Source organism: Peromyscus maniculatus, chromosome 22 (genome assembly GCF_049852395.1).
Source record: "Peromyscus maniculatus bairdii isolate BWxNUB_F1_BW_parent chromosome 22, HU_Pman_BW_mat_3.1, whole genome shotgun sequence".
Taxonomy (NCBI): Eukaryota; Metazoa; Chordata; class Mammalia; order Rodentia; family Cricetidae; genus Peromyscus; species Peromyscus maniculatus.
In genome coordinates, this window is record NC_134873.1 from 32,322,804 (window position 1) to 32,343,669 (window position 20,866).

At 54.1% G+C, this 20,866-nt stretch overlaps 3 protein-coding genes across 9 annotated transcripts in view; 1 reads left to right on the plus strand and 2 right to left on the minus strand.

Annotated features, from left to right (window-relative positions):
• Adam17 (ADAM metallopeptidase domain 17) overlaps positions 1–7,887 on the plus strand; it is a 49,891-nt gene extending 42,004 nt beyond the window's left edge. For all 4 annotated transcript variants that reach the window (XM_006976617.4, XM_076559256.1, XM_042266867.2 and 1 more), the window contains 7 exons: positions 194–297; positions 478–612; positions 2,250–2,380; positions 3,227–3,305; positions 4,282–4,370; positions 5,850–5,900; positions 6,224–7,887. In XM_006976617.4, the coding sequence (XP_006976679.3) occupies positions 194–297; positions 478–612; positions 2,250–2,380; positions 3,227–3,305; positions 4,282–4,370; positions 5,850–5,900; positions 6,224–6,574 (940 nt within the window). In that variant the 3' untranslated portion in view covers positions 6,575–7,887. The remainder of the gene's footprint in view (positions 1–193; positions 298–477; positions 613–2,249; positions 2,381–3,226; positions 3,306–4,281; positions 4,371–5,849; positions 5,901–6,223) is intronic.
• A 398-nt stretch (positions 7,888–8,285) lies between these two features.
• On the minus strand, positions 8,286–16,047 carry Iah1 (isoamyl acetate hydrolyzing esterase 1 (putative)). Its single transcript, XM_006976618.4, has 6 exons — positions 15,894–16,047; positions 14,561–14,613; positions 13,952–14,100; positions 12,236–12,397; positions 11,004–11,125; positions 8,286–8,611 (listed from the first exon to the last, which is right to left on the minus strand). Exons 1-6 carry the CDS (start codon positions 15,972–15,974, stop codon positions 8,429–8,431), a joined length of 750 nt encoding a protein of 249 aa, XP_006976680.2. The 5' UTR covers positions 15,975–16,047; the 3' UTR covers positions 8,286–8,428.
• A 1,321-nt stretch (positions 16,048–17,368) lies between these two features.
• Positions 17,369–20,866, minus strand: part of Cpsf3 (cleavage and polyadenylation specific factor 3) — a 30,098-nt gene continuing 26,600 nt past the window's right edge. For all 4 annotated transcript variants that reach the window (XR_013047239.1, XM_076559259.1, XM_076559258.1 and 1 more), the window contains exons 16-18: positions 20,202–20,271; positions 18,322–18,418; positions 17,369–17,552 (exon numbers count right to left, since the gene is read on the minus strand). Coding sequence is in view for 3 of the 4 variants with exons in the window: in XM_076559259.1 (XP_076415374.1) it covers positions 17,451–17,552; positions 18,322–18,418; positions 20,202–20,271 (269 nt within the window). In the remaining variant the exon portion in view is untranslated. The remainder of the gene's footprint in view (positions 17,553–18,321; positions 18,419–20,201; positions 20,272–20,866) is intronic.

Below are 20,866 nucleotides of genomic sequence, written 5' to 3' on the forward strand. Positions count from 1 at the left end.
GATTCTAGTAGGGAGGGGGCGGGGGCTCAGGCTGATTGTTTCATAGCCACTGGTGCATCCCTGGGTTTTTCTTAACTAGTTAATGAAAACCAAGAATAGCAATGGTGCAATGGTGACGTGGCCTGGGGTCTTGATTCAGTGTTCAGGTCACTGACAACCGTAGCCTCAGGGGTGTTTGTCTGCTCTTCCACAGTGATAGGAACAGCCCTTGCTGTAAAAACTGTCAGTTCGAGACGGCCCAGAAGAAGTGCCAGGAGGCCATTAACGCCACTTGCAAAGGCGTGTCCTACTGCACAGGTACGCGGTTCCATTTCTCCCTGGGGGTCCGGTGGCACTGAACATGTATTTGGAAATTGGGGTCAAGTTTCCTCCGGGTGAAAGCAGCCCCAGAGCCCTTGCTCTTTGCTAGTACGTGGCAACGGCTGTGTCCTGGGGACTGTTGGCCTGGACGGAGTTGTAATTGGTGTTTGCCTCCAGGGAATAGCAGTGAGTGCCCCCCACCAGGAGATGCAGAAGACGACACCGTGTGCCTGGACCTCGGCAAGTGCAAGGCTGGAAAATGCATTCCCTTCTGCAAAAGAGAGCAGGAGCTGGAGTCGTGTGCGTGCGCCGGTGAGTGCCTGGAGTCCTGGAGCTGCAGAGATCCGCTTTTGTCTGTTGCTCCCTGCTGCTCATAAAGTGGGGAGAAGCAAACGGATGAGGGAAGGCAAGGCTCGTTAGTGTCTGCAGACAGGTCTCTGTGTTCAGACGCTGGCTCCCCACCAACCTGTGTGAACTCATTTCCCACTCCATTTCAGGCCGTGGCAGGCAGGCAGGCAGCTGCGGTGTAGATTGGGAAGGCATTGAGGGGAGGGGGACCGTCCTCACCCCCCTCACCCGACGGGTAAAAGCACAAAGGCAGCAACAGCTCCGTTCCCATGGCACTACTGGAGCAAACTCCTTGAACTGAACCAAAGCAGTTTCCAGGATTGAAGTCCTGTAGGTGGGATTTTCAGAATTGCATTTGTATGCATGCATGTGTGTGTGCATGTGCACACGCATGCACAGTGGGCCTTCCCTGTGCACTTACAGTCAAAGGATCACTTGGGGGGGGGGTCAGTTCTCACCTTGTACCATGTAGGTCTCAGGAGTCAAACTCAGGGTTTCAAGTTGGCAGGCAGTGCCTTTACCTACTTTGCCCCCTGGTGGTCCTTTGGATGATGCCATCAAGGTCTGCCCCCCTCTCCTCCCTGTGGGGGCGGTCTGGGAAAGCAGCCTTTTTAATGCTAGCCTCACAGTTTCCTTGGGTTCCCATGCTCTTATTTTTGGAATCACTAGGTCTGAAGGGAGGCTGCAGGACATCCAGGGCCTGGCTGGACTCCAGATTCCCACTCTGCTGTGGAGCTGGTGTATCGATGCCAGTTCTGTTGCATGTAGAGACCTCACCGTTAAATCCTGAGACTGGGGACTCCTCCACACATTGGAGTGAGTGGTTCCTCCCGGTGGGTCACTGTAAGGCCAGCAGGTGCTGGCACACAGCTCAGCAGCAGGGAACCCGCCCAGCATGCACGAGGCCGTGGTTGGAGCCACAGTACTTCAGAGACCGCACAGCTGCCAGTGGATGATGCAGTGCCTCGGAGGGACAGTCACCTTTGTAGTCAGCACGGGAAGGAAGCCTTTGCTGTGTCCTCCTTGCTTTCTTCCTGAAGATAAACTTAGGTCTCTAGAGCAAATGCAGACTATGGAGGTGAATTTTTCATTCTAAGTCTCCACAGCTTACCTGGTACAGCCGCATTGGCCTCATGCAGGACAGGCTTTACACAGGACTCAAGGACACTGACAGGGTGATAGGAACGCTGGGCAGGTTCAGACCGAGAGGACTCTGTAATCATCCGACTTTTCTGTTAGTCTCACTTTGTGCCCCTGGCTTCCTAGATTTCACTCTGTAGACCAGGCTGGCCTTGTAGTCAGAGATCTGCCTGCTTCTGATCCCAAGTGCTGGGATTAAAGGCGTGCACTACCACACCCAGGTAATAATGGTTTTAACTTGAAGAGCTGAGGAATTATGAAGTCAGAAACTGTTAGCTGAATATGGAGTTGTGGTCCATTTTCTTTTCATGGTGCTAGACCTGGAACTCAAGTCATCACATACCCCACACAGGCAGACTCTCTGTGACTGAAACGGTCAGCCTTGGAGTGTCAGCTTTTACCATCTGGGAGTCAGGGGGGCCTGGGGTGGACTGGTGTGTCAGCGCACACTTCTCTTTCAGACACCGACAACTCGTGCAAGGTGTGCTGCAGGAACCTCTCTGGCCCGTGTGTGCCCTACGTGGATGCAGAGCAGAAGAACTTGTTTTTGAGGAAAGGGAAGCCCTGCACAGTCGGGTTTTGTGACATGAATGTAAGTATGGTGTCCCCCTCTCCTACTGTGGATTCTGCGTCTGTAGAGAGGCACGGGTCGGACTCAGGCAGATAAAGCAGCCCTGGCCTCTCCTGCTCAGTGCCTCCTTCAGAATCACAGCTTGAGCAGGCCTGAGTCTGTGTCCACTGTCCAAGCCCGGGCATCGGGGCTCAGTGTCTGACCAGCTGTCTACCATACGGGCCAGCCAGGGTGACTGCTGAGCTCTGGTCTCAAAAACCAACAAGAAGCAAGCTTGCTCCCCAGGGCTGCTGCTCTGCGCCCAGTTGTGAGCTCCAGTGACCCCAGACCCCTGCCCGCTTGCTTCCCTTCTGTGCAGTCCCCGGAAGCAGGCACTGGTCGGAAGGGTCAGAAGACACCGTTTGCGTTTAGACTGCCTGACTGCAGACTCAAGTACTAACGTGTGTGTGTGTGTGTGTGTGTGTGTGTGTGTGTGTGTGTGTGTGTGTGTGTGTGTAATGGTTGTCCTTCTGACTGGCTACGCTGGCACGAGTTTGCCTGAGCCTTCTCCTGGCTGTTCTGAAAGTGGACTTCCGGGCTGGATGTGACCACACACCCCTGTGTTCTTAGCCATCAGGAAGAGAGGCCCATGAGACACAGGCTGCCCTGTCCCAACACCCTCACCCCACCATGCACCCAATGTTTTTCAAGAGACTGATTGTGAAAGTGCGGACCTCCTTTCTCGGGTGTTGGAATTCATATTGGAATTACCATCCTGTATTCGAGGTGGCTACCAAGTGAAGTTGTTTAGGTGCCCATTGTTTTTCTGAGGATTTATTAGTTCTCAATGTGTCTTTTGGGATAGCACAGTGTGTTTTCTCCTCGTAGGGTAAATGTGAAAAGCGAGTACAGGATGTCATTGAGCGTTTCTGGGATTTCATTGACCAGTTGAGCATCAACACTTTTGGTAAGTGAACTATTTCCTGCATTTACCAAGGGCTGAGCTGATTTCCATGGTGACTCAGGTGTGGTTTAGAATTTGTGTGTAACCCTGCAACAGAAGACAACTGCTCACCACATTGGTTCTGAAATACCTGTTGGGGATTAGAAAGATGGCTCAGGGTTAACAACACTGGTTTTTTTCTTCCAGAAGACCCTGGGTTCAATTCCCAGCACCCACATGGTGGATCATAATTACCTGTAACTCTAGTCCTAGGAACCCAGCATCCTCTTCTGGCCTCTCAGGGCACTGCATTCATGTGGTGCACAGACACATGTGCAGGCACAACATGTGAAAATAAAGGTTAGAAGTTGGGCTGGAGAGGTGGCTCAGCAGATAAGAGCACTGACTGATGTTCCAGAGGACCCGGGTTCAATTCCCAGACCATCTGGTGTCTGATCACACCAGAGCTTTATTTAAAAAAAAAAAAAAGGTTAGAAGTCGGGCAGGGTGGCACACGCCTTTAATCCCAGCACTCGGGGAGGCAGGTGGATCTCTTGAGTTTAAGGCCAGCCTGGTCTGCAGGGCAAGCTCCAGGACAGGCGAGCCTGTTAGGGAAACCCTGCCCCAAAAAACCACACACACACACACACACACACACACACACACACACACACACACACACACACACACACAAAAAAAAAAAAAAAAAAAAAGTTAAAAAATACTTTGTTGGCTGTTGCATGCATGATCTTGGTTCAGTCTCGGGACCCTGTTTGGTCTAAGAGTTATCTGCAGAAGGCAAAAACCCCTAGAATTTTGCTGTAAAAATCGTCATCTTCAGGTAATAAAGATACTGTCTTCCTAAGCATGCTGTGCTGGTCTGCTGGCACCGTGGACCTGGAAAGCATACCCAGTACTCTGGTTTCCTCACCCCCAAGCGGTCCGTGGATGACTTGTGAAGTATGTGGTTGAGACATTCACTGTTTGGAATTATTCACAGGGAAGTTCTTGGCAGACAACATCGTGGGGTCCGTCCTGGTTTTCTCCTTGATATTCTGGATTCCTTTCAGCATTCTTGTCCACTGTGTGGTAAGTCACCCAAGTTTAAGTGATCAGACATTTTACACAAGTGCTGAGCAGCTCCAGGTTGAAAGAAACAGTGTTGGCAGCGCGCTCTACCTGTTCTGCGGCAGCCTGCCTCAGAGCCTGCCTGGTCTTTGGACAGAGTGGAGCGGGTGCTTAGCTCGGCCAGGAGAGCTGCCCTTGCTCGCCTGTGCTGTGGGTTCCTCCCCAGCACTGGATAAACTAGGTCCAGCAGGGCCTGCTCTCAGGAAAGGGAGGCAGGAGGACCATGAGCTCAGAGTTGACCAGTCTCAGATTGGAGACGCGGTCAGCATGAGACCCAGCAGGTTCCTTCCCCAGGACCTCCATGGTTGAAGGGGAGAGCGGACTCCTCAGAGTGGTCCTCCTCCTCCACAGGCATGTTCAGCTTGTAGGCGGTGGCACACTCGTACGCAAAATAACCTGCTTTTTCAAATGTGTGTATAGTTTGCCTTTAAAAAACAAAAACAAAAATGGGAGCATTTAGCTGGACTTGCCTGGGGCCTGTAAAGTCCACAGGAGCACCTTTGGGCTCACTTGGTTACGGGGAACAACTGTAGACATTTCAGGTATTCCCATGTACTGTGTAGATGTTGACATCATCATGTACAGTGCTCACATCTTCACATTAACAGTTACCCGTTAAATCAGACTGTCTTTCAAGGTGCTCTATGCATTGTGAGTTTTAAGGCGTCTACCCTGCCTGAGTAGGGAGTGGTGCTTACAGATGGAGGGCGAGGCTTGCCCTCTGCAGCTCTCACGGTGCTCTCCTGGCTCCCGGCACTCGGGCCGAGTCGGAGCTGCTGTCCGGTGAGGGAAGAGAGACTTTGTTAGAAGATGCGTCTCAGGACAGCAGCCCGGCCCTCCCGAGTGCTGATGGTGATTTTGGAGCAAAACCACTTTGTGATGGTTTGTTTCTGGCCACAGCAGGTGGTCGTGGCCCAGTGCTTGGTGCTGCCTTTCCCTTCAGTTAGCATTGGGCCTCCTGCAGAAATACGACACGGGGATCTGGACCCCGTTCCGTGAAAGGCTGTGGGCTGGATGGTGACGTCAGGACGGAGGGAGGCCGCCAACAGTCGTCTTACCCTCCGCCAACCGTCCCGGTGCCCAGGCGCCGTGGTGGCTACGGCTGATGCTGTTGTGCACACCCCTGCCCAGCGTAAGACACCTGAGAAAGAGGATGTAAAGCCCATCTCTCCTGTGTCACCCTTCACAGAGCGGCAGCACTTCTTGCCTGGGAGCTCAAGTGTGCTCTCAGCCATGATCTGCCCCTCGGTTTCCTTTTGGTAGCACCTGGAGGGTGGCAGACAGACCCGAGGCCCCAGGGCTGAGCCACGTGCCCGCTGCCACTCTGCAGTGGGGGCTGCTGAGTTCACTCCGCCTGGGACAGTGAACAGGAAGCGCGCACTGGTGGAGGGCTGGGTTCCTTTCAGTTTTAATGACATTCTTACTTCCGGTTCCTCCTAGGACAAGAAACTGGACAAGCAGTATGAATCCCTGTCTCTGTTTCACCACAGTGTAAGTATACGCTGAAGAGCAGCCTCCGCAGGCGCTCCTCCTCCTGGGCTGTGGGAGTCGCAGGGATCTGATTGGAGGGGATGGCCTGAGGAAGTGATGTGACTTAGCTGCAGCTGGAAATGTGGCGGAGAGGAAGCCTGGCTTCCCCCCAGCCACCGGGGCGACCCAGCCTTTTAGCACAGACGTCTTGTGTCGTGCTCTTGGTAGACACAAGGTGTCAGTGCCTCGCCCTGCACTTGAGCACAGCCCAGGGCTGCGGTGGGTGAGGTTGCAGTGTGCTGACTTGATTCCTTTTCTCCACCCCTGGCCCCATGTCTTTCCAGAACATTGAGATGCTGAGCAGCATGGATTCGGCCTCTGTTCGCATCATCAAGCCTTTCCCTGCACCGCAGACCCCAGGTCGTCTGCAGCCCCTGCAGCCGGCCTCCATGATGCCGCCAGGGTCTGCGGCTCCAAAGCTGGACCACCAGAGGATGGACACCATCCAGGAAGACCCCAGCACAGACTCCCACGTGGACGATGATGGCTTCGAGAAGGACCCCTTCCCCAACAGCAGTGCGGCTGCCAAGTCCTTCGAGGACCTCACCGACCACCCGGTCACCAGGAGTGAGAAGGCAGCCTCCTTCAAGCTGCAGCGCCAGAGCCGAGTGGACAGCAAGGAGACAGAGTGCTAACGGGGCCTCGCCCTGCTCCAGGACGCGCATGTGCAGATGCTCCGTAGAGCCGACCCCAGGAACAGGCAGGCAACTTAGCGGATGCTGTCGGGACATGGCATCCCCTGTGGGTGTGGCCCCGGAAGGGGTGAGGTAAATCTGGCTTATTTCAGGTTTTGGGTTTTTCTTTTATAATCTAAAATCTACTTTGACCTGTGGTGCAGAAGCTGAAAATAAGGCTGGATCAAGTTCTTGGTGAAGCGCTGAGGACGTCTGCAGTCTGTCTGTCTGTGCACTGTAAGGGTCCTCGGACCACAGTGAAGCAGTTAGTAATGAGGATAACTGGAACAGACTTATTTATTTCTTTTCCCTTCAAGTAAAAGCAGAGGAACCTGGTTGTATGTACATTGTCTCCAGATGTCGCCTGTCTTGGCACTGGGACTTTTTGCAGATGGAAAGTCCTGTCTGTACTTAGGGCCATATTGACTAAGAACGGTCCTGTCCAGGATGAATACTATAGCTTTGGGCGAGGTCTGCAGTAACAGCCACGGGAACCAGAGATGGCCCAGCAGTTATGAGTGAGTGCCCGGTTCCACTCCCAGCACCCACATGGTGGCTCTTAACGCTCTAAGTGCGGTTCCAGGGGATCAGATGCCCTCTTCAGACCTCTGCAGCACCAGGCACGAATGTGGTGCACAGACACACATGCAGGCAGAATGCTCACGTAAAATAAAAAATCAGAAATTTCGACATCCACAAAACCTATACTACTTCCCAACACAACCAGAAAGAACTGGACTGCTCGTTGTGAGTCTGAGGTAAGCAGGCTGGCACTCTCACCAGAACCGGTTCTGAGCAGGCCGGGTGTCCTGCCACTCTCCGCTGGGGCCCAGCCCCGGAAGAACTGACTGCTAGATCCAGCAAGGAGATACTCACGGGACCTCTGGCTTTAGTACTTCAGGATCCTGGATGCTCTGTACTTACTGTGTGAAGGATAAATACCTTTAGCTTCAATTCTGATTTCGATTAGTTATAAGAGCATTTCTTCTAAGAATTGGAATGTGCTCACCAGCCACCACATTTTAACCCAGGTAACTTGTAAACTCCGAGGACGCTAACCAAACCTGTGCCTTGTCTCTCCGAGGACGTCTGTTACACTAATACTTGAACATGTACCTTGTGGTATTTGCTCTTTGAACTAGCCATGATAGTCTTATATTTTGAGGATTTGCTATAAGGTGAGTGGGGTGTGTGGGTGTATGTATGAATCAAAGTTCTTGGCAAAATATAAGAAAAGCATTTTTATAAAATTGTGACTTTTTAAACAAACCAAAGTTGTCCTTACCTTTTTTTTTGTTTGCCATGTACAGGCTTAACAAGCTGCTCAGGGTGTGTTCTGTGGCTGTGGCATTGATAACTGCCAATAAATACTGAACGTCAAAACAAAATGGGTCCAGAATAACATTTCCCTGAAAAATAAGTTATTAATATTGGCAAATATTAGTGGCTTTTTTGATCAAGAGTCATGAACAGGGGGGCTGGAGAGATGGCTCAGTGATTAAGAGCACTGGCTACTCTTCCAGAGGACCCTGGTTCAATTCCCAGCACCCACAAGGCAACTCACAGCTGTCTGTAACTACAGTTCCAGGGGATCTGGCACCCTCACACAGACATGCATGTAGGCAAAACACCAAGGCACATAAAAAATAAATCTTAAAGTCATAAACAGAAGTTAATCTTGAAAAAATGTTTAATCAACTGAATTACCAACTTGAGGTTATGTACATGAACAGTTATTTTTGGAATGTTTGTGAATTACCAAGTGGCACCATGAACGACAGGAACCACCCCTTCCTGGGAGGTTTCCCAGGCCGACTAATGGTCTCCGTCTCCCAGCAGACTCCGCTCAGGCTTTGCTTCCTCGACATCCTTCCAGTACGGAAGCAGCCACGGCAGAGAGGAGACCTTCTTGTCCAGCAGCGGCCAGAGGTTTAAGAACAGAAACTCGTTTCCCATTGGTGATAAATGCAGGCCATCTGATAAATAAGATGAGAAGTCCTGGGGAGAGGAGGAATGTGTCACGGACCTTCCTTGGGGCAGCGAGAGCAAGCTCAGCAGCCTTGTGCTTGTGCACCAGACCAGTGACTGAGACGACAGTGGCCTCCTGTGCGTCTCAAGGGGCTTGGGTACGAGACCCTGCTGTCTGTGCTCCTGTGTCTAACATCGTCATCCTGGGTCCCAGGGGCTGTGGTCACTAGCATTAAGAAAGCACAGGTCCGGGCTGGAGAGATGGCTCAGAGGTTAAGAGCACCAGCTGTTCTTCCGGAGGTCCTGAGTTCAATTCCCAGCAACCACATACATGGTGGCTTACAACCATCTATAGTGAGATCTGGTGCCCTCTTCTGGCCTGCAGTCATACATGCTGTACACATAATAAATAAATAAATCTTAAGAAAAAAAAAAGAAAAGAATAAAAAAAGCGCAGGTCCTAGGATGTGGGCAGGATGTGGGCAGGTTCGGGGTGATGAGAACTGGGACCTCCTGGCCCAGAGCAGGAAGGCCGTGTAGAGCCCAGTTTCCCATCACTCCTCTGTCTAAACCCAGGATTTACTTGGGGTCCATTCTAACTCGGAGGAGTCTTCCTTCGCCTGATCCCCGTGGAGACTGACAGAGACTGAGGATTCCAGGGCCTTCCTCGTCTGGAGGTTCTGTAAGGAAGACCCTGACTGCATGAAAGCAGGAAAGACTTGTGAAGCAAACCAGGCGGCGGTGGAAGACGCCCTCCCAGCACTCTCAAGCCATCTCCGCTGGCCTCTTTCTCTAACTCATCTGGTGTGCGAGCCGTGGTAGCACCAGGAGGCCACAGGACGGTTTGTAGAGTGGGTTCTCCAACCACACCACCAAGCAGGTGTTTGGGATCAAACTCGGGGCCCCAGGTTGGCAGGTAAATGCCTTCCCCAGCTAGCCGGCCCGCTGGCCCTGAGCAGGTCTGTACTAAAACTGGGGCTGCCGTGGCCCTGCCACCTGGGGACAGCGCTCAGCCGAGGATGCTGAGGCCGACTGGAGTCCCGGGGCTCCCAGGGCCTCCAAAGGTAAGCGGGGCACTTCTCTGCAGAGTCCTGAACTGGAGTCTGCGAGGTTCTCAAGTGGGCAGCCGTTCTTGGGTGTCCTGGGACCAACAGTCTCTACTTTCCAGTCCCTCTCCACAGACCAACTCTAACACGTCAGACCCTTCCAGGTCCATGGGGGAGGGGGAAGGTTGGTGTCTGGCTTGCTGACTGTGGGCTGAGTTCTGTCTTGTTGACATGGCACCGGGGTAGAGTGGGTCCTCCTTGTGAAGACCAGAGTTCCCGTCCCTCAGCCCCTCCCTGGGCCTCTGCATCCCAAGGAAATGCCCTAGAGAACAAACATTTTACCAAGGAATGAGGAGGAGCCTGGGCATGAGACTCGGCAGAGTGCTTGCCGAACACATGCTCGGTCCCCAGGACCCCACTCCCCAGGGTGGAGGTGGGAAGTTCAAGGTCATCCTCAGCTCCAAAGCAAGTTCCAGGCCAGCCTGGGGTAGGAGACCCTGCCTCACAAAGGGGGTGGGGTGAATAGATGGGTCTGACTATGCCTCTGTCGTACGCTGAAGACCAGGACAATGTGGAACCCGAACATTGTCCACTGTCCTCACCCTAACCTGTCACTGCGGCCTTGTCTGGACGCCACAGAGCTGGAACCACTCCCGTGACTTCAGGGCCTTTCCCATCAGCTCTATTCATGTTTGGGGCATCAGACTTGGCCCCCTCGCTGCCCAGGACTCCGTGGACCTGGGTTTACCCAGTCACCTACAGAGAGTTGGGGGTTCGAGTCTAGCTTTGGGCCTGGGGCGGATAATACTGCCGGAACACGACAGAGGACAGCCGCGTCCTCCGCCGCCAGTGCACGTGCGACCTCACGACGGTCCAGCCCCCTCCTGAGTGGCTACAGTTCGCGACAACCAGCTTTTCCCCGCGCATTTGTTCTCAGGCTTTAAGACAAAGTAATTCAGCTGGAACGGGGGATCTCAAGCCGTGGGTTTGTTAGTGAACACATGTCACCGTCTTATCTGAACTCTGCCCTGCTCTTGCAGACAGGAAGTTGGCCATTAATGGTGCTCTAGGGTAGACTCTCGCTGAGGGCCTGGTCACCCTCCAGGCCTCTGCCTGTCTTTATGCTCTTCTTGGTGAAAAGCACGGCTGACATTGATGTCCTTTGAGACACGGTTTTACATAGCCAGGCTGGCACAAACGTGCTATGTAGCTAGGGCTGGCCTTGAACTGAGCCTTGTACCCTCACCTCCCATGTGCTGGGATTTACAGGCATGCATCGCCATGCCAGTCTGAAGAGCCTTTCCAGAAGAGCTGCACATACCCGCTTCACCTCTGTGATCCCGATAACCCCGAGGGGACCGAGAAGGCCACAGTACCTGCTTGTCCTTCTGCATCAGGGTCCACAGGTCAAGGACTTCAGTCCCACAGTCTCTGGCCACTGTTAGACACGCATTAGCATATTCACCGGCAACTGAGTTCAGGCGATTCAATTTGCAACCTGTTGGGGAAAATTCCAGAGTGTCACTGGCCAACGTATTGCTGGTCCTGTGGAGCTACGCTGACCGGACCGTTTCTGAGAGCTGCCTGGGGTTACGGCGCAGCAGAGGACAAAGGAGCTGCCAGCTATGGCATCTAGAAGCTTCTAAGGCACCAGGGGCAGAGTGCAGAGGCTAACCAGCAAGAGAGCAGGCCACAGCGAGCAGGGTGAGGGGCTCGGGCATGGCTAGAAAGCAACGTCGAGACCATGAGCCCAAGAGTCACCATGCAGCCAACAGCTACTGGAGTCATGAGAGGAAGGAACGTCTGCAGTCTGCAGAGACCAGTCACTGCCCGAGGTCGCTACTACAGGGCTGTGCCTGGGACCAGCATGCTCAACCATTCAGAGGCGTCTATGACGGCCATACCTATGCAATTCATGCACAGAGTCTAGAGCAAAATGCACACACCTGGCCAAGCCCATGCTGCCTACCTCCCAGACTTGCAGGAAGGCAGGCCACCCGGGGCATGGGGCAAGCCTGCTGGCTCAGAAGGCCGAGCCAGAGCTGGGGAGACAGGCGCTCAGGAGAGGCTAAGGGAGGGATGTCGGGACGCTGCATGTGCGGAAAAGAACGGTTCTTCCCTGGTTCTGACAGCTGACCTGGGCTGAAAAGCCAATAATGTGTCCCGGTCAACCCCGTCCTCCGCATTCAGGCAGCCGAGACAAAGTCCACAGCACACCTTTCCAGTCGGGTGTGCCAGCTCGGCCGCAGATGCCTTCCCTGCGCCAGGGGAGAGCGAGCCCCTGCCTGCCCCAGCTGCTGCAGCTGGCAGTGGGCTGTGTGTGCATCCTGGCGTCTGGCAACTACGGAGCGTGGGTGCTGGGGCACGGATGTCCTCCTGACTTACCCACCAGAATCCCCGGCCCGCTTTATGTCAAACAGTCTAGAGGAGGACAACAGAGTTGACTCTCGGAGTGTGTTCTCCAGGGACTGACAGGACCCTGGAGCGGGAGCCCTGTGCACCCACCCGAGCCGGCCCTGCCCACCTTTGAGGACCCTGCGCACCCACAGCAGCCGGCCCTGCCCACCTTTGAGGACCCTGCGCACCCACAGCAGCCGGCCCTGCCCACCTTTCAGGAGGCACTCCTTCTCCCAGGCGGCTTCGCCCAGCGGGGGCGGGGTGATGAGAATGATCCGCTCCCCGGGGATGTCCACAGACCTCAAGTATTGCACCATGTCCCTCAGGTTAGCACGGTACTCCTCCAAGGGCACGTGCTGCTTGGGGTTCTCATCTGTTCGAGACATGCACACCTCAGTCCGGACACTTCGGAAACAACGAACACGATGAATATACCTTGGAGAGTTTCTGCCCTAGACAGGTTCTAAATTCACTAGGTAGCTAGGATGGGTGTCTCATTATGTAGTCCTGAGGGGGAACTCACGAAGAGCTTCCTGTCCCTGCCCCCCACCCCCCAAGTGCTGGGATTAAATTACGGCACCCCCACACCCAGCCGAAGTTTTATGTCGCGCTCAGAAGGGAACTGAACTCAGGCCTGGACACATTAGGCAAGCAACCACCCAGTCTTTGACATTGCTAGGCCTTTGTGTATTTTTGTTTTTTGTTTTTTTTTTTTTTTTTCTTTTTGAGACAGTTTCTCTGTGTAGCTTTGGAGCCTGTCCTGGAACTCACAGAGATCCACCTGCCTCTGTCTCCTGCGTGCTGGGATTGAAGGTACACGCCATCACCACCAGCAGGCCTTTGTGTTTTGAGACGGTATCTATCTTTCCTACTCTTAGCTCAGGCTGGACCTTGCAGAGCTCTGTCTCAGCCTCCGGTGCTGAGACCACAAGCATGTGCCACCATTCCCAGGCAGGAATCTAGTTTTTGCAAATTTAGTGTGTCTGAGGAACCGTTGATACCAAAAGACACAAAGACGAGACTCCCTGCTTAAACCCAGTTACCTATAACCGCTCACAGCTCAGGCCTCAGAGGCTGGCTGGGGCATTTTGAGTGTTCTGGTCTTTTCTCTAGGTTCCCCACCATGGGTAAAGCTGGCTCTGCGGGCTGCGACATGAGACTGCCCCAGCTCTAACCCCGCCTGTCACTGACTAGACATTCCACCTCAGGAAAATGTCGAACCTTCTGAAGCTCAGCGTCCTCACTGGGAAATGAGGGGGCTGGCAGGTCTGCCTCTCGGGATAGCTGTGAAAACAGTGAAGTGTGTGCAACCCCCACCCGACTGCAGAGGCTTGCTTCCAGTCAGGCTGGCACACCAGCACACGGCTCTCTCTACAGACTGTGCGAACCACAGGATGTAAAAAGCAAAGTCACCCACGAGCCTGCCAGCCAGGCCACTGCTGTCGAGGGGACGTATTTCTCTGGACCACGTGTAATTTGAGAGAGAGAGAGAAAAAAAAAAAAAAATACCAGGCCAGGTTGTGGCACACACCTATCCCCCCCAGCACGTGAGAGGTAGAAGAGGTAGAAGCAACTAGCCTTAGCTAGCTGGTGAGTTTGAGGCCAGCCTGGGCTACAGGAGATCTTGTCTCTGACAAAACTGACACTCCTTTCTCACCCAAGGCCAGCCCTCCGCGGCCAGCTGGACCAGCTGAGGACCAGAGTGGAAGAGCCAAGGATGGAAAGTAGCTTCAGGTGGGCCGACAAGGCAGTCATGTGGAAATGAGGGTGCCGGAGCCAGATCGGACCACATCAAAGCCCAGAGGAACCCACACAGGCGAGCTCCAGGAACTCGCTGTTCTCTGGAAAACTCTCTCCTGGGAGACACATACAAACATGTGGTGGCCGGGGTCCAGGAGAAACAAGAACGATCTAGAAGTGCCCTTACCTCTGAGTGAGCAGTCATTGGCACCGAAGAAAATTGTAACTGCCACGGGGTTTTCCACACCGCTCCCTTTCCTAATTAATCTTGGGAGGATGATCTTGGCCCACCTGGTGTTGTACCCTGAAAATCCACGATTCAGAACGTCACATTTTCTGAAATAAAACGGGTTAAAAAAAGATGGGTTATGACAAAGAGTGGCTTTCCTGGTAGCGCTCAGACCCTGCCCGGCCTCCCGTCTCCCTCAGTGAGATAAGAACTCCATGCAAGGGGCTGATTCTATCCGTGTCTGTGGTGGCTCGGGTGTGTCCACAGTGGACCTTCTGATGGGCGCTAATGTGAGCAAGTACAGAACGTCAGGGACCCGCCACCAGCGGGAACTCGGTGGTCTGGAGGATCGCAGGCAGGCACCCCAGCGACCACAAGTGCCGCCCGATCTCAGGGGGTGGCAAACGCCATTGTGCAGAACCGGAGTGCCTGCCTGGGTCCCTTTAACACCCCAAGGAGGAAAAGAGGCCAACAAAGGCAAACCCATGGTTTGTGTCTTTGCTCTTCAGAGGAGGCTTCCCACCAGGAAGCAGCCGAATCCAATCTGGCTCTGGGGACTGTTCTCACCTGACAAGTCGGTCGGCCAGCAATGCGCCCCATCCGCCCTGCTGGAAAGAAAACTGAAGAGAAAAGCCGTTACCATCCCCAGCCAGAGACAAGGCGCAGGTGTGGGCCAGGCCCTTCGGGGGCAGGGACGACGCCCCGACACCTCCAAGCTTCTTGCCATCCTTTTGCTTGGAAGGGTATTGTGGGGGTCACTGTGCTTCACTTGGTAGCTCTTTGGAAACGCGGTTTTCTTCCTCCATTGGACTCGAACCAGTCACATTTTACTGCGACTTAACACGAGACCTTTGCTATCTGTACCGGAGAAAGTCTACTACGTCGACTTAGAGGATGACATTGTGTTATCTCCACAGCTGAAAACCAGGAAGCCCAATGCTCTACTGATTTCCCTAACAGTCACGGCAGTCCTTGGGCAGCGACACGCCACCTCAACCACCTACAAAAACCTAAATGTGACCGGGGCCCTCTGGATAAGTGGGACAGTTGATTAGCTTGAACTGTTTGGGAGGCCCCCAGGCAGTGGAGCCGGGACCTGTCCTTAGTGCATGGCCTGGCTGTTTGGAGCCCGGGGCCTATGCTGGGACACTTTGCTCAGCCTGGGTGTAGGGAGGAGGGGACTGGACCTGCCTTGCCTGAGTCTACCAGGCTGGGCTGACTCCCCAGGGGAGATCATGCCTTGGAGGAGGTGGGAATGGGGGGGTAAATTGGGGGGGGGAGGGCTGGGGGGTGGGAGGAGGGAGGAGAGGGGAATCCGTGGCTGATAAGTGAAATTAAGTTAATCATAAAATTTATATATATAAAGCAATATAACCATTAAGAAAAACATAAAACAAACACCTAAAGTAATGTTGCCAATTATTAGGGGACGGCATGCGTGAGCATCTGAAAACCACGGGGAAGTGGGTTTGCTTCCGAGGGGAGGCATCTTGAGGAACTTCCTTAACTGGGAGTCAAACGGTATCGGGTGAGAGGATTACTTTTCAGTACTGTTGGAAGCATTTTGTTGTCAAAACAACTTGGTACTGGACCTGCGCCGCGGGAGAAAGCGAGGGATGAACCGGCCGGTTCAAAGTTCAAAGTGGCTTCGGCAAGGAACCCGCAGGAGGCTGCGGGAAGCGAACGCGGGGCTGCTCCGGACCCCCAAGCCCTCCGTGCACCCCCGACGTGCGCCGGGCCATGTAGAGACCCCCGTGCACCCCCGAAGCGCGCCGGGCCATGTAGAGACCCCCGTGCACCCCCGACGCGCGCCAGGCCATGTCAAGTGCCCCTGAAAAGACGCGGACTCCACCCCAGGCCCGCCCTACCCGCGCGGACGCAGCTCAGGGTGCGCCGGTACCTGCGTGATGGAGTCCCCGAAGAGCAGCACGCGAGGCCAGACCAGAGCCCCGCCGCTGACCGCCCGCTCACACAGCGCCATGGTTCCCCCGGCTCGGAACCGCCGGTCCGCGCCGGATGTGGAGGCAGCGGGGGGCGGGGCCAGCCGTGGGCGGGGCGAACCCCGGCCCGCCAGTCGGTAAAGCAGGGCTCCCTGGGCCGGCCCACCGCCCACCCCACCGCTCCGGGACCGGCGGTGGCTGGGGTGTCCTGGAGACTGGGAAGCTCAGTGCCCACAGCTCAGTGCCCAGCGCAGGCGGGCGCACCGGTCCATCACCGGCCACGGCCAAGTGGGGCTCGCCTCTCCTGGGTGCCTGGCCTCCCCTTGAGGGACACAGTCAGGCGGCTGCTCTGAAAGCCAGAGCTGTCCCGGCACTGACTGCAGACCCCCGGACTCCACGGCATCCTGCCCCAGTGTTAGAACGAATGTCCGGCTTTATACATAAAATGTTGTATGATATGGGGCCACAGACACGGGACTGGGCTGTCTTACAGAGTTCATTCCAAGGAGTCAGACTAACACTGTTACCGAAGGGCAGGAGTGTTTACACACCGAACACGACCCTGTGGCTTGACAGTGAGTGTGCTCTGGGGGTGAGGCGCACCCCTCCCCTCCCCCAGTGACTTCCTGGCCTCAATTCTATGTACATCAGGAAATTGGAGCAGTGAGCTAACCCACACATGTGTCGTAGAGCAGTGAGCTAACCCCCACGTGTGTCGTAGAGCAGTGAGCTAACCCACACGTGTCGTAGAGCAGTGAGCTAACCCACACGTGTGTCGTAGAGCAGTGAGCTAACCCACACATGTGTCGTAGAGCAGTGAGCTAACCCCCACGTGTGTCGTAGAGCAGTGAGCTAACCCACACGTGTCGTAGAGCAGTGAGCTAACCCACACGTGTGTCGTAGAGCAGTGAGCTAACCCACACGTGTCGTAGAGCAGTGAGCTAACCCACACATGTGTCGTAGAGCAGTGAGCTAACCCCCACATCTGTGGTAGAGCAGTGAGCTAACCCACACATGTGTCGTAGAGCAGTGAGCTAACCCACACGTGTCGTAGAGCAGTGAGCTAACCCACACATCTGTCGTAGAGCAGTGAGCTAACCCACACACGTGTCGTAGAACCCGCTCTGACCTGAGCTGCGGATCCCACACAAAGGGAGGAGTCCTGAAGGTGTCGATGTTACAAACACAAACCCAGGGATTCGGGAAGGGTGGAGGGCGGGTCTCAAACCCGTGGCGGCACGGTACTTCAACCCAGAACAGACATGCCAGTTCAGCCACTGCTTTCCCTTTCCGACGTCCAGGCAGAGGGATGCTGAGGCAGCTGCTGGAGTCTTAGGATCCTGCAGGCGGAGTCAGCTCGTGTGGGGGCGGCTCCTCGAGGACAGGAGGTCCGGCAGGAGTCAGGCCACCGTGCAGAAGGAAACAGGCCACCCCGGAGAAACTAAGGTATTTTATTTGAAGTAGCGGCCGTAAAGCCGCAAAGAGGGTAAAAAAGTCCATGTGCTGGGACTGAAGCGTCAGTGCACGGGCGTCAGGGCCTCGTAGAGCCTCTGCGCGGCCAGCTCCACCATTTCTCGGAGGGACTCGTCCTCCTCACTGCCTTCCTCACACTCCACCGTCTGAAAGTGAAACACACACTTCAGTCAACACCCCACCCGGAGGCTGCTGCGGACGCAGGGCCACCCACACCTGTGACCACAGGGACTGAGAGCCGGGGGCGGGGCCGAAGCCCTCCATCTGTCCACACACGATCCACGTCGGTCTGTGCAGCGTGGACTACTCAGCCGGCAATGGGGTGATGAACTCTTCACCACTGGGCACTATTTGACCCCAACTAACCATCTAATGGCCGCTGCCTTGTTGCTGCTGTCTTTTAAAGATAACGTTAGTCTCACTACACAGACTGGCTGCAAACTTCCCAGAACTCAGGCCAGTCTAGAACTCATGATCTTCTGCCCCAGCCTCTGAGCATGGGCTAACAGGCAGGCCTCACCCACCCTGGCTGAGGGTAGCCCACATCGTACAGCTCAACTACAAAACAGTGCCAGGCCAGCTTGGGCTACAGAGTTCCAAGGCTAGCCTGGGCTACAGGGTAAGAACCTATCTGATAAAACCAAACCAAACCAGAAACCAGGGTGTTGGGATTACAGGCATGGGCTTCCAGGTGCCCACCTCTGTGTGTCACCAGGGAGGACCCAGGTGCCCACCTCTGTGTGTCACCAGGGAGAACCCAGGTGCCCACCGCTGTAAGTTACCAGGGAGCATCCTAGCAGCTGAGCTAGCCTCCAGCCCCCAACTATAAGAGCCAACGACCCGCCAGGGCTGTGATCTTGTTCCTATCTTCACCTTATCCCCCAAATGTCTCCAAACACGTGGACAGCTACATACCCGTGTCTCCAAACTAATATTCGCTGTTTTCCCGTCCACTGTGACACTGAGGACTGAGTCATCTTTCATGCTGACACAGTCTTCTCCAAATATGTCCCTTGAAGTGAACAGAAACTTGGCATTAGCGGGAAAGTCCAACCCCACCTGTTTGGGGAGAACACACTGAAGGGAGGTCCAAGTCCTGACGTAGGATGCTTTTCGCTCCCCTGGAGACAGGCTGCTGGCCACCGGCCTTCTACACCAGCTGATACAGCTCTATCCCGAGGGGCCCCGCTGTTCCACTTAGCAACACTGTTTGGTATGCATTTTTGATCTAATGCCGGGGATTAAGCTCAGGGCCCTGCACACACTAGACAGACATGCCACACCCGCCCTTTAAGACTCTTCTGAGACAGGGTCTCACTAAGTTGCCTAGACTGGCCTCTGACTTCAGTGCAGCACAGATCTTGTGACCATCCAGTCTGGGGCCAACTTGGGCAATACAGTGAAGTTATGTCTCCAGAACACGAAGCAAAACAAAAACCCAACTAAAGCCATTATTTAATTATGTTATCACTGTGAAATTTTAGGAAAACATAAGGAACACAAAAACCTTCCGAACACTGATGTCTGCCCAAGGCACTTTCAACTTAAAGGCAGAAGCAGCCATCGTCATGAGAACCTGTGACTTCCCTAGAGGATGTTAAAGTTGGCTGCCAGGTGATGGGCTCTGACTTAATCCACCGATTCCTTCCCTGACAGCCCCAGATCATGCTGGCATCCGCACAACCGCACTGGGAACCAGCGCGTGAGGCCTAGGTGAGGAAGCAGGGGTACAGCCTGTGACTCTGAGGGGACAGCCTGTGACTCCGAAGGGAATAGCCTGTGACTCTGAAGGGTACATCCTGTGACTCTGAAGGGTACAGCCTGTGACTCCGAAGGGGATAGCCTGTGACTCCAAAGGGGATAGCCTGTGACTCCGAAGGGTACAGCCTGTGACTCCGAAGGGTACAGCCTGTGACTCTGAAGGGTACAGCCTGTGACTCCAAAGGATAGAATACATAGAACATACACACTCCCACCACCACGATGTTCTACTCCACATCAGGTCAAAGCCAAGGCTAGCTGGCCGTGGCGAGTGCTCTGAAACCATGGGCCAAAATGTATCTTTCTTCCCTTTGCCCTGCAGGCTTTGCCAATAATGAAAAGCTAAGTTATTCATTCAACAAGCAAACGAGAGATGAACACTTTAGGCACGATGCTAGGTGCTGAAATTATAAACCAACTATCCACTGTTGGGGTTTGCTAATCGCTAGGAAAAAGCATCCTGAAATCAGCTCAAAGACCACGTACAGAAAGCCACCAGCATTAGAAACATACTAAGTCTAGAGACATTTCAGTTACAGACCTACTGGAAAGAGCCTACAATACCCACTTTATCAAATAATTCACATCCAAGCAAACATTTAAAATAATTCTTTTTTGTTTTGTTTTTCAAGACAGGGTTTCTCTGCATGGCCTTGGCTGTCCTAGAACTCACTCTAGACCAGGCTGGCCTCAAACTCAGATCTGCCTGTCTCTGCCTCCCAAGTGCTGGGATTACAGGCGTGTGTCACCACCGCCATGCTAAAATAATTCTTAAAGGCACAGGGACGTTCAGCTGACATCAGCACCCAGTCCCAACAAATGTGCAAGCTCCGTAAGCATGGTGCCGACCAGGCAGACACTGGCATCCGGCACCAACCACAGTGTGAACTTGGCTGTAACTTGGTGCATCTGCAGCCCAGGGATACACCATGAGTTCAGCACCTCCTCCCGCGCACCCGCGCACCCCCACCCACGCACCCCCACCCGCATACCCGCGCACCCACACACCCACGCACCCGGCTCCCGAGACTTACTGGAGCATGACCTCCAGCCTCTTGCTGTAAACGTGCATCTCTAACTTCTTAGAGACCTTCTGGACCGCACCTGGAGGACAAACAGCTCAGTCTCCATCTTCCCACCACAGTCATCCACAGGTCAGCAGAGCACGCTGTGGAGATGTGAAGTGACCACCACAGAGACCTCCAGGGCACAGCAGGGGGTGTGTCACCTGCCCACAACGGCAACTCACGTGCACTGTGTCATCCCAGTTGCTATAAAGGACCCACAGTGACATTTCAGTTCACTTTTACTTCCCATATTTCTCCAACTTCCACTCTGAGGAGAGGACCTGAAATTTTAGGTCCAGTAATTCCAGAGGACACATGAAGCTCTTTTGTATCTAAACGTTACACACATTTAACATCCTCTGATATAGCATCCGATTATGAGTGTTTTCATAAAAATCAATACTTAAGAGGCTGGAGAGATGGCTCAGTGGTTAAGAGAACTTCTTGCTCTTGCAGAGGACCTGAGGTCAGTTCCCAGCACCCACTTGGGGCAGCCCACAACCTGTAACTCCAGCTCCAGGGAATCTGACCACTCTGGTCTCTACAGCACCTTAAACTCATGTGCACACACACACAACTAAAAGTAAATCTTAAAATAAATAATATTTGCCAGGCAGGGCAGTGATGACAGG